The sequence below is a fragment of the Hermetia illucens genome, chromosome 5 (genome assembly GCF_905115235.1).
Source record: "Hermetia illucens chromosome 5, iHerIll2.2.curated.20191125, whole genome shotgun sequence".
NCBI lineage: Eukaryota > Metazoa > Arthropoda > Insecta > Diptera > Stratiomyidae > Hermetia > Hermetia illucens.
The window spans coordinates 55,435,369-55,452,716 of NC_051853.1; the positions used below are offsets into that span (position 1 = coordinate 55,435,369).

Here is a 17,348-nt window from a genome sequence, read left to right on the forward strand (position 1 = left end):
AAGCGTTTCAATGACTGATCAGATACTGAAGAAGTATTGGGAATATAACATTAATATCCAGTAAATTTTCGTTGAATTCAAAGAAGCATGCGACAATTTCAATCGATCGGTAGTGTACACAGTTTTTCCTAAATTGGAAGTGCCAACGAAACTGATTAGATTCATCCAAATGACAATGAATCAATGTAGCGCTTAAGTAAAGATATAAGATAAAAAACCAACTAACAAAATTCTTCGATGCAGACTCCGGCTGACCACAATATTAATTAACATCATCATCATCAACGGCGCAACAACCGGTATCCGGTCTAGGCTTGCCTTAATAAGGAACTCCAGACATTCCGGCTTTGCGCCGAGGTCCACCAATTCGATGTTCATCTTGTGTGAGAAGACATTTTCCACTCGAATACATCTAAAAATTCAAAATATTCCTTAATATGTCTATACACATGTCTGTCTTGATACTGATATACAAATAACTAAAAAAAAATAAAAAGGAAAAATGAAATATCATCATATGCCATCCATATGTGTTCACTATATATGATGATAACGTCATACACGTATTAGAGTGCGATAAATTTGAGATTGATAAGTTTGAATTGCTATAACTTTGATACTAATAGCCGGATTTCCACAAAATTTAGCAGTATTTTGCGCGACACTGTTCTGTATAGTGCTGCAACTTTTACTATTGGTAAGTTTTTTTGAGCGGATGTAGCAATGAGACATATTTTGAGGCCTATAAGCACATGGCCTTGATTTTCCAGATTTTTGGGTTGTGTAGTTTCTAAAAATCAGTCCTGCCTCACTCTAACAGTTGGACTAAAAAGTTCATAGGCTAACATAGGAAGAACATTTTCTATAAAATTTGATTTTATTATTTAATATAGTTGCCTTCCGGGCGATACAATGTTTATAGTGATCATACAATATTTATAATACGATTTATTCTTAGCTTCAAAATACGCCTCAGTTTCGGCGATTACCTCTTCATTGACGCTAAATTTCTTTCCAACGAGCATTCTCTTGAAGTATGAGAACAGGAAAATATCACTGGGGGCCAGATCTGGAGAACACTGTGGATGCGGAAACAATTCGAAACCTTATTCATGCAATTTTGCCATCGTTTTCATTGATTTGTGACACAGTGCATTGTCTTGATGAAATAGCAATTTCTTTTTCTTCAAATGGGGCGGCTCTTCCGCGATTTCAAATTCGTGCTCCAATAACGCTAATAGTCGCTGTTGATAGTTTTTCCCTCCTCAAGATAGTCGATAGATATTATACCATGGGCATCCCAAAATACTGATGCATATTTTGAAGTCGATTCACCACCTGCAGTCTCCTCAGATGACGTTTTGATTCTAGTGTGAAATAATGGAGCCATGTTTCGTCCATTGTCACATAGATCCATAAATTCAGGTTTTTTATGCAGGAGCTTCAAACATTACTGAGAATCGTCAACTCATTGTTTGATCGTGAGCTCGTACGACACCCACTTTGAACAGAGCTTTTGCATACTCAAACATTCATACACGGTATGTTCAACATCCTCGCCTCCTATGCCCTCTGATATTTTTAGAGCCGGTCATCCAAAGTTATTTTGTGGACTTTTTTGATGTTTTTGTCGGTAACAGCCTCTTTGGGGCGTCCACTGCGTGCATCCTCCTCGGTGCTCATTTCACCTTGTTTAAATTTGGCGAAACACTTCTCAACGGTTGATTTTTATGGTACAAAGAATCAGTAATGTTTACCAAGTAAAGCCTTAGTTTCAACCGTACTTTTTTTTCGCCAAAAAGCAATGCTTTATTAACACACAAAATTCCTTTTTGTCTACTTTCTTCCAACTAAAAAAAGTTACTTCACTGAAAATACTCTAAAACTAATAGTCCGGCAGGTGTCAAAATTGTAGAAACATCTTTTGAAGGTTAGGGTTAACTAAATATCACATGAATTTAGTACTAGAAGTGTCATCTGTGTGTTATACGAACTTTTGCATGTATAGGGGGAGCCCCTCTTTAAACTGCACGTAAATTTATGTCACTCCACTATATGCGTGGTATTCCACAGTTCCCATATGGCCACCAGATATCGTTTGAGTCGTTGAAGCCGCTTTGGAGAAAAATGCGTGCGACAGACAGACTGCGAATCGTTTTAAAAAGCTTTTATCAAACCTTTAAAAATAGACACAGGAAAACAAGTCCAAATTTTGATTCGGTCGATCTTGTGTTACGTCAGCTAGGCGTGGATAATGAACCAGGCCGGAGAGCAAAAAATCAATGTTTTCAAATGTCGAGTCCTCAGGAGAATCTTAAGCCCAGTCAGGGTGGACGGCGGATGGCGAATTAGATTCAACAGTGAGCGGTACTTATTATCTAACGAAAAAGAAGCGCCATTCACATTGAAAACTCCAGCCGGCAGTCTATGTAGAGCATATGGACGTAAGACGCAAGGAGGAAGGTAAACGAAACCCCGAAACAAATGGAAGGACTCTGTGGATTCAAAATTAGAGGACGCTGCCGCTAGAACGAGAAGAATTGAGAGAATCGAAAATTCACGAGGCTCGGAACCGGCATCGAATTGTAGTGTGATTGAAGAAGACACAAGTAAAAAAAATATGAAAAACACTTGCAAACACTTTTTCATTTTGTATTCTGCGTATCCCGATTTTTCGAGAACAATTCCCTTCTTCAGTGCAGGGTGTATGTACAATTGCAATCGTGTTTACTTTCACTAGAGGTGCCGAAAGTACACACAAGTAATAAAGTTTGGCTTCTTGTATTAAAGTTAAGAATCTGACGTACTAAAAACCGGGTTGTCTTGTTGTGACCAAAGGCAACAACTTTAGTGCCTTTTAGAGGTCATCAGTACCTCATTATTTTTTCTATTTTTTTCAGTACTTTTTTTAATTGAACAAGCATTTTTCACTACTTTTCAATATCGACCTCCTTAAGTTAGAAAATAAAATGCTTTAAATAAAAAAATAGAAAGTTATTTGGACTTGTAATGTATTTCAGAAGTTTCTTTTACGCCATTTTACAGTCCGTACGCCTGAAAAGAGTATTATTTTGAGCAGTTTTTGTATACTGCATTTCATAACTATAGGACCACTTCTGATTTGACTGGTTTTTCGGTGATAATCTAAGCTAAGTGAAATTTTCCACTCTTGGAGTACCTTTTAAGGATAAAATAACGGAAAAGTGGTAAATATAGGAAATTCGGCCGTTTCAGATCTATAGGACAACTTTCGGAAGCAACAAATTTATCAATGAAAAATCCAGTTAGATATTTATCAATCTATTGTTGTAGTTTCTCACACTATCAACGAGGTTTTGTGTAATTTAGGATTTAGCAGTATTTCGCGCTGAGGATACTGCTGTCTCAAGATCATTAATATTATGATACCGCATGACGTTGTTATAAATGGGGCGAAATGTGATTGCCTCAAGGTTCTCCATTAAATTTATACTCGACGAACAAAAACATCGATTCGCTGAGCGTCAAGGCAATAACTACTTTCGCGATTTATCTCATTTAGGTTGGATTAACACCAAAGTCAAATCAGAGGTAATCCGGTAGTTATGAAACGCACCATATCTTATCGAAAAATACTTCTAGCAGATGGGGCGAACAGGGGAGCACTGCCAAATGCTGAATGTGTTATAGGAGCTATAGGCTGAGCATCTGCTAATTTTTGCTCGTCTACATATTTCTGTGTGAGATTAAACATGTGCTGCTGACGGTTAGAGTCATCATACTTTATCCATTCAATGATGGTTACCAATGTGTTCTTTACTTGGGATTTATGAACAATCTCAAGAATCACCTCCAACTGAAAAGAAAATGTAGCTGTGAATCGAAGATTTCCTATTTTATTTCGATATACCTCTTTTATAGAGAGCTTTTTAATATCCGTTGAATTCAGGATACTAGAGTAATTAGATGATAATGTTGAAGCAGCTTTTGTCCTCACATCTAATAGCTGATGTTTGTCTGAAATGATATATGTAGAAGAACGTAGAAGAAATGAATGATATAATTATTTGCTGCTAGTGAGTAATAGAAACATGAAAAAATTTGAAATTATTAGTCTTTATCTTACACCAGTCTAATTCGAATTGAAAATATCGTAGCAACTACTGTATTGAATAAAGATATTAAATGGCACGTTTGAAAGCGAAAAAGCAGAAAATAATCGATATAAAATAACTAGCCACCAAATGTATGGGTAAGTATCAGCACACAATTTCGAAAAAGTATCTGAATGGTCGAAAGTATCAGATAGGTCGACCTGATGCCGAGAAAGATACCTTCTGGCAACTTCTCGATGAAAAGACTTGTCACGTGCCTGCTAACGATTACATAATCATTGCCGGCGACCTTAATGGTCATGTGGGTGAAAAGGCAGACGGTAACAGGTGCCATGGGGTAAAAGAGTTCGGAGCACGCAAATGAGAGTGGCGAGCGTATAATCGATTTTACGGACACACATGACCTTGTACCTCTGAATACATTTTTCATCAAACTATTGTCTCATCTTCCTACATTTTACAGTGGGAACAGTAAAACGTGTCCGGATAGCTGAGTGGTTAGAGCGCAAGGCTGTCGTACGGAAGGTCGCGGTTCAAGTCTCACTGGTGGCAGTGGAATTTGTATCGTGATTTGACGTCGGACACCAGTCGACTCAGCTGTGAATGAGTACCTGAGTCAAATCAGGGTAATAATCTCGGGCGAGCGCAGTGCTGACCACATTGCCTCCTAGTGTACCGTTACGGTCTTGAATGAAGTGCTCTAACACACTTCAAGGCCCTGATCCAACATGGATTGTTGCGCCAACGATTATTATTATTATTATCTGAATGAAATCAATGAAGCGGTACGAATTTCTAATCTCGGAACAAGGCGCAAAATTGCTAAACAGATTGGCAAAGACGATTCCAAACCTGTTTTAGTTTTCTCAGCTTGTCGTTAAAAGCCCACAATGCCCGCTTTCTCTAACTTAAGAGTGAGTTCCAGCGTTACAGGCTGGACATTCTGGGGTTAAGTGAGATTAGACGGTGGGATTCTAGGGAGCACTCCTCTCCCTCTTGGGAGACTTTCCTATTGTACTCCGGGAAGCCTGAAGTAAGCGTGAATCATCGTGTTGGATTATTGCTTACGGCAACTATTATATAAGGCATGCCTTCTTGACCTGTGAAGAGGCTTTCTACTAGAGAGTATTCCTAAAGGTTACATGATGGGCGATGAGTGATAAACGACCTTAAACATAGAACATAGAACGTTTGAACTTGCTCTACGCCATTGTTGCAGCAGACTTCAAAAGAGAAGATCACAACACTACTATTACGTCCACACCTGATATAACTTTACGCATCGTTATGCCTCCCAAACATTTGTTTGTCTCGAGGCTTGCTTTCGACAACTCATCGCCTTACTCCTGACTCTAGTTAGAGCCTGAATCCTAACTCTAATTAGAGCTTGAAACCTAACTATAGTTAGAGCTGGGCAATCGAAAAGGAAGTGCTGGAGGGTATTTCCCTCTTCTCCGCAGCTTCGCCAATGCGAATTTTAGAGTATGTCGAGACTGGCGGCCTATAAGGAATAGGCCAGACTATTGTAATCTTGTATGCATTTGCAGGCGTCTGATACAAGAGTTCCAGCGATCGAGTCGTGTTATAGGCGGGCCAACTCCTCCTCCTAACACTAGGCTATCGTACGGGAGGTCGCGGTTTAAATCTCACTGGTGGCAGTGGGATTTGTATCGTAACTTGACGTCGAATACCAGTCGACTCAACTGTGAATAAGTACCTGAGTCAAATCAGGGTAATAATCGCGGACGAGTGCTGCTGACTACATTACCTCCTACAGGGTACTGTCATTTAGCAGTGTACCGTTACGGTCTTGCATGATGGGCTCTAACACACTTCAAGGCCCTCGTCCAACTGGTTTACCGCGCCAACAATTTTTATTATTAAATCTTCCTTGACTTAGCGCAGATGGTGAGCCATCTGAAGTTTGTCGATCGTGATCGTACTTCTTATTTTCCTAAACCCCTTCCGACACAGCTGATTTCTAGTTTGACTAGTACATCTTCCGTTCCTCTTTTTTGCCCATTGTCGAATTCTTTCTTTAAAACGTTGATGTTAGCGGCCTTCGCTATCTCAAGGGTATGTAAACACAACATCTCCCTCCTCCTTACTATCATTTATAACAAGAGCTTCCGAATATATTTTTCCGGAAGGAAGTTTGTATTATCCCCTTACACAAGAAGATGACCTTATCCTGGCCAATGTCCATCATTTTATCCCTCTTCATAATTTTTAGAGGTTACTTAAAAGAGTTCACCAACTTTGATGCAATTTATACTGATTTCTCCAAAGCTTTCAATTCCATTGACCGATGCGTGCAGCTCACGTGGTACTCCTTCATCCTATCCTAGCCTTTTATATGCAGACGATATAAAATTATTTTCTGTTTTTCGTTGAAGATGCTAGGAGTCCTGAGCCCATATCCACTTGATGACGGACCGAATCACTTGGAAAGCAACTTACCTCCTCTCCTGTAATCCACAGACTCCTCTTTTTTGGGTTTAACACCCAAGTTTATCAAAAGAGTTGACTGACGGTTTCGTCCAGGGCAGCGTGACCGAAAGTAGCGACAGGTGGTAATCGTAATTTCAGAATTTAGAATATTTTCTGTTGTCGATTCGACAGTCAGACATTGACACATTTTCTCGGTAACGCGGTCGGAACAAGTTGTCACTTATGTGAGGAAATGCTACTCTTCATGCTATTCACTAAAAACTCTCGCTCGACAGTAGTAGTTTAGTTAGTTTAGTATCTCGTTGCTCAGCCCTTCACAGTGATTGCCTCTTGCATGGATCTAGGTGTAACCTTTGACAGCAAACACCGCTTCAATTTTCATTACGTCAATGTACTCAGCCACACTTCCAAAATGTCCGGCTTTATCCTTTCGTTCCTCCTATTAATTCATGGATATCCATTCCTCAGCCATAAACGATGCCTTCGACCGTAATATTCTTGAATATGCTTCCGTAGTATGGCCCTCTTATAATAATATTAGAAATTCAATCTCGTTACACATCACAGCATATTCGCAGCCTTAATGGTTCTGAGATTCCATTCGAGGAGCTCTTGTGCTACTTCACCTGATTATACCCGTTTACAGCTTGGTAATCTGGCTTCATCCCTGGCCACTCCCAAAAATAGAGTTATTGATGCATTGTATTTTTTCTGTTTATATATGTACTTATATAGAATAAATAATTAGAATATTCTCCATTTACCACCGATCAATTAGATAAATAAATTAGCGATAATGGTGGGACGTTTGTGAATTTCTGCAGCTTTTGCCACCTCGCCATTGGTGGCACATTGTTCGAGCACAGAGTTTTCTATAAGGTCAGTTGGGTTTCAACATATTGTAATAATTAGATTTAAGAGTTGTCTTCTAGCTCCCCTTTCCAATAATCCGCCTGGTGATATCGATGAGCATTACACCATTAATGCTGCTCTTTTCTTGAGCGCTACTCGGATCGTGGGCCACGTCCTGAATAGGCGTCACAAAATCTAACCGCCTGCGGAATCATCACTGGGAGCAATGATAAACGTAACGAGCGCGAACTCCGATAGCGGGTGCACTGTGATTTAAGGGAAGTTATTTAACGCTTGTTAGGGAAGCAGAAACTACCGTAAATAGCAATGATTTCAGAATTCATTCGAATGATCTTCCTCATCACAAAACAGGCGAGTCGACTCAAAACAGTCGGCGTAATCGAACCGCTTCAATTGAAGAGACAAGCATTAGCACTGCATATCGCACAGAACAAACTCAACAATACATCCAACTCAGCGAGATGTGCCTGGTGAGTCGGATAACTCATAAGTAAATTGACTTAAATGTGTTCTTACCGAAGGTCGGGGGAACGGGTTTGTCTGGATCCGGTTTTTTAGCGTTTACCTTACGCCGAATGAGACGATGCCGGACTTTCGGCGTCGGTTTGATGCTGTGGAGGACGCCCTTTCAAGCACGGAGGGACGAGTCCTGGTTGGCGGTGATTTTAATGCCAGGGCTCTTGAATGGGGCATGCCTCAGTCAGACTCCAGAGGGAAACGGATTCTGGAAATGGCGGCGAGAACCGGGCTCGTTGTTTTAAACACCGGATCCACGCCAACGTTTCGGCGCTCAGACTGTGAAAGAAGCATTCTTGACATCACTTTTACGTCGGAATCTCTGGCATCATGGGGGACGGGTGGCGAGTCCTAGAAAACTTCTCGGCAAGTGATCATCAGTACATCGCGTTCGAAGTGGTTGACGGTACTTGCCGGTGAGCACCAACCCGACGCTCCCTGCGTGTGAAATGTCGCGAGGGTGAACATCGGGAAGTTCGGCGAAGCTCTTGGAGCAGGTGGGGCAGCGCCTGCGGGTACTCCGGGGGTTGGTAGTGTCGCAGCTGACACCGTCGTAAATTCAGTGATGGACCTGATAACGACGACTTCCATGCCCCGCAGGGGCCTCAGGCGCGACAAGCCTTCTATGTACTGGTGGACGGCAGAAATTGCCGATCAAAGTTTGGCACAAGGTTTGCACGCCAACGAGGAGGCATGTGCCATAAAGGCACAATATAGATCAGCAAAAAGGAGACTCCGCAGCGCTATAAACAAAAGCAAAGCTCGCGGCTAGCAGAACCGAGGTGAATGAGGGCCCGTGGGGACTTGGCTATAAGCTTGTCACCCGGAAAATCTGGGCTCTGCGGAAGCCCTGCATACTGAGCACCAGATGCACCGCATTGTTCCTCAGAAACCCTGTACGGGTTGATGTAAATAGCGCCGATAGCGCGGAAAGCGTCGTGGATTGCACCCTTTTCACAATGAGAGAGCTTGAAGAAGCGGTTCTCACTATGAAAAACAGGAAGGCGCCGGGTCCTGATGGCATCCCGGCGGAAGTTTACAAACTGGTGTTCCGCCTACGGCCAGAATCGCTGCTTGAAGGAGGGAATTTTTCCTTGTCGCTGGAAAGTGGCCAGACTCGCGTTGATCAGTAAAGGAGACCCGGAGCTCCCGTCTGCATACCGACCGCTGTGTATGCATGACACGCCGGAAAAGTGCTCGAGAAGCTCATCAGGGGTACACTCGCTGAAGCGATCCGGGCTGCCGGGGACTTATCCGCAAGGCATTTCGGATAGACAGATATGCTAGGGACACTAGAAAACTCCTTTCACGTGCCAAGCTATCTCTTGCGGATACTGAGGGACTATCTGACCTCTGGAACGCTTCCTACGATAGTCTGCTGAGACTCGATATGCCCGAAGAGTCGCGCCTGGTCGGTTATGCAGACGACGTTGCAGCACTTGTTGCCGGACGCACTGCTGAACAGGCCCAAAGCAGACTTGGCATATTGATGCGACGGGTAAGTGGATGGATGATTGCCCACGGTTTCAACCTTGCGCTGGAAAAAACCGAAGTAGTCATCCTAACTAGAAGGAGAATCTCGACCCTGCGTCCCATATTGATCGGCAAGTTGACTATAGAGTCAAAACCAGCGGTTAAATACCTTGGTTTAATGCTCGACTCAAAGATGAGCTTCTTCGAGCGAATCAAAGCAGCAGCGGACAGAGCTGCAGCTGGAGTCGCGGCCTTGAGTCGGCTAATGGTGAATATCGGGACCCTATATCAACTAGGAGACGTCTCCTTATGGGAGCAACGCAATCGGTTTTTCTCTATGGTTCGGGCTCTTCTTATTGTGAAGAAAATTGAACTCGGCCGACGGAGGGATCGAACGGTTCCCTGAACTAACAACAACTCCCTTCCTCCCGTGGATGAAAGGAATTCCCTGACTTGAAGGCTCCCAAAGCCGGGAGAACGGAAGGACTAGCCCGAAGTGATGTGTCAAACGATTCCAGGCTGGTTCTCTGATGACAGGGAGGTGTTTAGTTGGTAGTCTGCCAGCGTGCTGTTGCGGGAGTCCAACACTCTGTGCGTAACCTACCTTACTCCCAGAAAAAAAACCATCCAGGTTGCTGCCTTTGGGATCGCAAAAAATTCAGCCTGAAAGACCGTTGTGCATTGTCGCAAAGGAAAAGCCCTCTTCTCGTTTTTATTCGAGAGGTAGACTCCTGCTCCAGAACAATTTTCCGTTTTTGAGCGGATTCCGGATCACCTCGGCCAGCAGACGTTACCTACTTAAGACCCGGTTACAATCAGTCAAGGACAAAAAAGAGTATACTGAAAATACGACATCTCTAAGAGTTCCTGCCTAGATCGCCACAAGAGTCGCGCCTACGTAGGGCAAATAAAATGGCTAGTCCACACCAGGGTATTAGAACACCTCCTTTATGTTCGAATCCGCAAAAAATAAAAATAACAATAAAAAATAAAATAACCCATATCATATTTGCTGGAATAGCTTTAAAAAAGTCAAATTGCAAAGATGTTAAAACACACACACTTGGTCCCCGAAATACGTATTTGTAGACATTACAAAATATTTTTATCTAATAAATTCGGTAACGGAGACGAAGTTGTGGTTGGACTAGTGGCGTAACCCGGTTTGATCACATCCAAAATGAGGATATCCGCGATCGTTATGGGGTTGCATCGATCGTGAAAAAATTGCGAGAGAGGCGTCTTCAATGGTATGGTCACGCAATTCGTACTAACGAGAATTCACTTGTCAAGATTGCTCTGAACATTGAAGTCGATGGTAAACGACCAAAAAGCAGGCCGAAACAACGGTGGCTTGATACGCTGGATGGGGATTTAAAAGCCTCGATATTGCACCCAGATCAGGCATTCGATCGAGCTAAATGGCGAAACCGATCACCACGATCCGACCCCGCTTGTAAACGGGACAATGGCTGAAGAGAAAGTAAAATATTTTCAAAGGCAAATCTTTCACTTAGAGTGAGCTGTTTCAAATAATAATCACTTTGAAACTTCACTGGAAGTTACATTTAGCAGCAGCCAAATTCATAGAATGTGGACTGTAAGAAATGCTATTAAGAGGAGTCTAATTTGCCAGCCACACGCACACCTCAAACACATAGAAACAAGCTGAGTAAAGCCAATGACAAGCGTCAAGCTGGCAGCAAGACCTCAAACAAGAGTACACATAAATAGGCGGTGCCTCACGTACGGTTCCGCAAGCCAAATATCTGTGAATGTAAAATTTTACCGAAACCCATGAACTAATTAACTCAAATATATGAAACGAAATAAACAAACAATACCAACTTAAACTTCACTTTTATGCAAATTAACCCCACAACCGCAAATGTGAACAGTCTTCGTACAGCTTAACAGTAACTCTTCAACCAATTCATTTTCAAAATTACACGCACGAACATAGTTAACGAAAAACAATGCATGGAGGTTTAACAGATGCAATTTATCGAGAAAATGTTTTGAAAAAAGGAAATATTAAGATTTTCAAATACTTGAGTTTGAAATCTTGCTACAATTTACCTGCGTTGTAGAGTCCTTTTCCAATACCAATGAGCTAGTCGAAATGGGATGAAAAGCATTTGCTTATATCGTCTCGCAGCGATAAATTGGAAAAAAATTTAATTTTGGGATTATGGAAAAGCTTCATGAGGAAACGAGCGGAGTACGAATTGAATGCAGAATAGTTTCTGATATTTTGAAAAGTAATGATTAGAACGCCATACTTTTTCTATGCAGACTATAATATTGCTTGCCTTCATACAATAACTTAATCCAACTTAGCTCGCACATACCTGCCAACATCAAGATCTGCACGCAATTTTTCGAATTAAGAAGAGTCGATAACGCCTGGCCGCTTTTCTTCTTGAGATTTTCCATGCCTAGATGGTCAACATTTTCGAAGAACAAATCCAGGTCTTTTTCCTTTACTGTTAGTTTCCCCGAGTAGATGTACTCTATAATCGCGGACATTATTTCCGGAGTAGTTTTATGCTGCAAATCAACCACATCCTTCTTGCTCTCGATAAAATCATCTACATTCAATATGTGTACAAAAGAACAGATGAAAGTTAACAATTATGTATCTTCTTGGATGTTGTGGGCGGCAATCACGTTTGAATACTAACCGTCGAACAAGTTATTGAAGAAGGGACTTGCAGCCGCTAGAACAGCTTTATGGGCAATAATCTCTTCGTTGTCAATTCGCAGTGTTATATCTGTGAGCTTTAGATCGGGAAACGGGCAAAAAAAAACATTATCAAGTCCATGGGAAACAGAGCAAATGTCTCACCCGTTTGCTTTTCTGCAGATCCGCCAGCTTGCTAACAAAATCCACAGGGTAATCACCATTGCTAATTACTAAAGCTGTTAGGGCTTCAGCGATAATGCCCGGCGAAAAACTGAATTCCTGTTTACAGAGATGAGCGGGCAAACCCATGCTTTCCATTGTAGGCTAGTATGAACTCCCAGCACAACCATCAATCCCAGAAGTAGATTAAAATATCCGCTTTTTGCACCAAATTTGCTTTTTTTGTCTAAGGACTTTCCGCGCGGAAACGTTTATTTCCAATGGCACTAGGAACGCAGTTACGAAGCGAAAAATTATTCCATCTATAATAGCGTATCTGTATAATTTTTCTTTCCTATATCGGTGACCCCGAATGATGGGGGTCTCAGTCGCGACCCTTTTGGAAGGGTTAATTAATCCGCACGAAATGTTGCGATTCCGGAGAAGGTGACCGAGGTGGTGATGTGTTGTTAGACTCGATGGACTTGGAGTAGAAGTCGAATCTGATAATGTATAATAGCAATCTGGATAACGTCAGTAGTTGCACTTAGGAGCCCATTTCACACTCTTTGTGCAGATGAGGTTCCCTCTATTTTTGAGTTGTGGTTATGGTTAATTGTCAAAATGGGTTTTGTTTGTGGTTATTGTTTTGACTGGCAGTTTAGCTGCAGTGTACACAGATAGCAAGGTTACCAATACGAAACGTGAAATTGCTGATGACATCACTTGGACCGATATAATGGGTAGTGAAATTTAATGAACATCTTGGACACCAGACAGCTTTTAGGGATATCGAATTGGTGGACCTCCGCGCAAAACCGGGGTGTCTGGAGTTCCTTATTAAGGCAGGCCTAGACCGGATGCCGGTTGTTGCGCCGTTGAGGATGATCAAATCGAATGTTGCATTCAATTACGAACAACCCCATTTTCAGAAATTTAAAAAAAAAAAATTCATAATAAAATCAGTCAATCATATTTATGTTCAATAAAGAGCATAAACTTTGTTTCTTTAGTGGTTGGTTATGGAAATCAATAATTTAGGTGTCAGTTGCTGGTTTATCATACTCAAAAGTACTTCTGATCTTCATCTCGTCAAAAGTTAAACACACAGTCGGTTCTTACTGTCGTACTTTGATTTTGATAATAGTTACAGCACAGAATTAACAATTTCAGATTTCTTTAGTGTTGGCACTAGTCACAATGCTACCCGTTGCAGCTCCAATATTTCCGATTCTTTGCTATAATCCTGATCAACCCTGTTTTAAACATTTTATTCAGATTAGCGAAACAAACCTACCTCCACCCTAATCTTAATTTACTCTGTTTGAACCTCGGCATCTTTTCGAGTAGATTAAACGGACGATATACTTTCTACTTTGCTTTGACAACTTGCAATCTCTTCTTGCCTTAAATACAATTATCGGAAATTAAATTTGAATTTATTTATTTATTTATGTGAGAAGTGCTAAGCCTATCACCAACTTAATGATGGGCTGCATTAAGTGCAACTTGCTGCGCTACTTTTTAAGCCCGGACCCCTCGTTCATGGGCAATGAACCAGTGAAAAAAAAAGGCTAGACGGTTTCGACCAAGCAGAGGGCACGACGAATAAATATAAGTAGAAAACAAAACCTAGCTACTGCTTTTCGGTGACGCTGCTCACAAGATGAAAACGAGATAGCGTCTGAAAACGTCTACCCTTTCTTTATTTTTTTAAATTTCATCTTCCAATTGAATAACATCTTACGTCTTAAAAGATGATGCAGCTTTACTCTTTTGCATCTGTCGCTTTACCCTGCTGGCGTAAATACTGACTCGGAACAGCGTCGTCCTTTAACCGCCTTTTGCTTTCCACAGTCTCCAGAAGTATGTCTCGGAGCTTATAATCGTCTTACGCAAAATGTTTTGAACTCACACGAGTGCTTTTGAAGTCGACCTTCCTACACTTTTCACAAAATTTTCTCCATTATTCGCAAATTGTCTCATTCTTCGGAAAATGTATCACAACGTGCACATCGCCCATCTCACTATATATAATTTCCAATTTGATAAGATGATCACAGATTTATTAATACTGCAATTAAAAATGAAGTCATCACTACCCTACTACTCCAACGCATTTATTTATTTGGATTTTCCAAATTTGCCCTTCCATAAAAACATCCTTAAGTGAAGAAATAGTACGTTCTGCTGTTTTTAGACGTCTAAGCATTTTTTTTTGCGAACTTTGAGTTGCCTCTTTTCTCGTTGTAGCTCCAATATTTCCAAATCTTTGTTACAATCGTGATAAACCCTGTTTTAAACAATTTATTTAGATTAGCGAAACAAACATACTTCCACCCTAATGTTAACTTACTCTGTTTGAACCTCGGCGTTATTTCAAGTTGGTTGAACAGGCGAAATACTTTCTACTTCGCTTTGACAATTTGCAATTTCTTCTTGCATTTAATTTAATTAACGAAAATTAAATTTGGTTTTCTTTATTTATCTATTAGGAGTGGTAAGCCCACCATCAACGTAATAGTGGACTTCATTAAGTGCACAGCAACTTGCTGTGCCATTTTTTATGCGCGTACCCCTCATTCATGGGCAACCCAATGAAAAAAAGGGGAAAAAGGCGGTTTCGTCCAAGTAGCAGAATACAATACCTGACTACTGTTTTTCGGTCACTCTGCTGAAGGTAGAGGCCAGGTGGCGTCTGATGAATTATGCTTCCATCTTGGATGACAACATCTAGCCTTCTCCTATTTTTTAAATTTCATTTTCAAATTGAATTACATACCTCTCAAAATATTATACAAAATCTTCTTTTGTCTCCTGAGCTTTACTCTTTTAGATCTGTCGCTTTCAATACTGAATCGAAACAGTGTCGTCCTTTAAACGCCTTTTGCTTTCCACAGATTCCAAAAGCATATCTTGGAGCTTATAATCATCTTGCACAAAATATTTTGAACACACACGAGCGTTTTTGAAGTCGATCTTTCTACACTTTTTTCCACTTTTCACATATTGTCTGATTCTTCGGAAAACGAAAGAATCTCAAGGTGCTTCCTCTTTTGGCTTGACACAACATTTTCAATTTTTCACAAAAACTTGCCTCAAACACTATTTATATAAAAAATAAAAGCACAAATTTTAACACTTCATACATACATGTGAATACGTGAAATTATTTTTGGCCATATGGGTGAGCACGCATTAGTGCCATGGCTGATATATTCTTTTCATTTCTCTCTTATCAATACAATTTGACGAAGGTTATGGTTTGTTCTTCTTTAGCGCCGATCATATGTACGGATAAGTTTCCGCAATACATTTGCTAATCGGGGCATTTTAGTGTGGGTACTGCCTATTAGATATAGCTACTTTGTGCCAAGTATATGGATCGGAGTTTCTCGAATATTATGAAATCTGGATAGGTTGCATACTAGTACTCAGTTAGACAAATAACGTGGGCAATCGACCGTTGCAGTGCGGAGAGTTTGACCTATTGCTGATTTTCATGCGGTGGGGGAATTAGTTGTTATAACCATGGTTTTTTCTTAGCCGGTTGACTAATTTAGTGGCTTTAGCGTTTCCGACAAAATCTTTGAACCACTTCTTGCTCCGTGGTTTAGGGAATATGTTGGAAAAGAAAGTGGGACAATTCGACTCGCTGCGCGCTTATTTTTACAGCAAAGAGCAGGCGAATTCCTCGCATAGGCTGTTTGTAAGGCAGACTGTGGGCTGAGTCCACTTAACTTGAAGAAATGAATTGAATTGGGAAATTGGAAGGAGTGTACTGGAGAAGGTAAGGAGTGCTAAAATGTGGGAAAAAAGAAATATTGGATATTACCAAATACATTCTCTCGTCAGCTTGACACCGGACTGGGCCAACGAAATGTTGCACATGCCGTATGCCATGGATACTACAATCAGCTAGAGCAAGATATGGAAATTCTAAAAAAAAATGTTTCCATTCTTGTTAGCGTTGAAAAACTATGTAATTAAAAATATATGATTACATTGAGTTTATAATTGCAACAGAATTATTAGTCCAATCACAGATGATTTATACCTCCGAATTATTTCGGTCAAGACCGATTGATATGAAATTTGGAGTGAAAGAAAAGAAAAGCATAACATGGACGTCATCACTTCCCGCCAATTGAAAATTCAATATTCAAAAAACCGGTCAATTCTAAATAAAAAAAAGTTTTATATGGAAAATTATAACAACCATAAATATAGTAGGTTTAATAACAAAAAAAATGAACAGTTTCATTTTTGTCCTGCTTTTTTGAAAAAATTCACCTCCTGTGTATAGTCGTCTTGCAACAAAGTTTTGAAATTTACAGGATACTAACCCCTTAGGCACGTTTCACGTCAAACAGTTTTTTTAACCATACGAGGTCCAAACATAATTGATGGGAAGTTACAAGGTAGATTAGATCAACATTGTTATGAGAATATATTGCAAAAATAAATTTTAGATTTCTTGAAATCAACCCCCTCTGCGAACACTATATTTCATTATAATAAATACTTGGATACAATCTTTTCTAGTCTGGGAATACATAGGCGACTTAAAGTCTATAGTATATGTCGATCTGGTCGAAAATCCCTGAGCCTGATCCATAATAGTCTTTTACCGAGATTATAGTACACCTCCACAACAAATTTTATTGACACCCTGCCGAACATTATCGAAAAGAATGCAAATATCTACTGAGTTTCGAACCTACCAAATGGAACCTCGACCCCAGTTATGTATTTTTTTTTAATTTGAATTTTTAACATTATTTTTGTTTTTTTTTTCATTTATTTGAAACAAAAATCTCACGAAATCTAAATACCCAAGCAGTACATACATTTCTGGAAGACAAGCTTGATTTCGAGAGCGATAATATTCTCGGTGGAAAGCGATTATGCGACGTTGAACTTATTAGTGATAGAGAAGAAGTGGAGAATATTAGTTGCTCGGAAGGCGGTGTAAATAGTCATGTGGATAGCTTTTACACTACAATTAACTCTGGGGAAAGGGGAAATAGCACGCGCAGTCCGTTTAGGGTATTTTTGAGGCAAGAATCGATGCAAATGTTTAGTTTTGTAAAAAT

At 40.5% G+C, this 17,348-nt stretch overlaps 1 protein-coding gene and 1 long non-coding RNA gene across 8 annotated transcripts in view; both read right to left on the minus strand.

Moving 5' to 3' along the window:
- The window catches only part of LOC119656907 (kelch-like protein 30), a 50,943-nt gene extending 38,028 nt beyond the window's left edge, over positions 1-12,915 (minus strand). For 2 of the 7 annotated variants that reach the window (XM_038063596.1, XM_038063591.1), the window contains exon 1: positions 12,256-12,915. In XM_038063596.1, coding sequence (XP_037919524.1) covers positions 12,256-12,411 — 156 coding nt within the window. In that variant the 5' untranslated portion in view covers positions 12,412-12,915. Of the gene's footprint in view, positions 1-2,979; positions 3,055-3,595; positions 3,836-3,889; positions 3,997-11,486; positions 11,521-11,758; positions 11,999-12,091; positions 12,189-12,255 lie in introns of those variants that run through there. The other 5 variants (XM_038063593.1, XM_038063592.1, XR_005250112.1 and 2 more) reach the window with 5 other exon arrangements.
- Positions 12,916-14,470: 1,555 nt separating this feature from the next.
- LOC119656908 lies at positions 14,471-15,020 on the minus strand. Its single transcript, XR_005250113.1, has 2 exons — positions 14,609-15,020; positions 14,471-14,545 (listed from the first exon to the last, which is right to left on the minus strand). It is a non-coding gene; the product is annotated as an uncharacterized LOC119656908 (long non-coding RNA).
- Between the last annotated feature and the right edge of the window lie 2,328 nt (positions 15,021-17,348).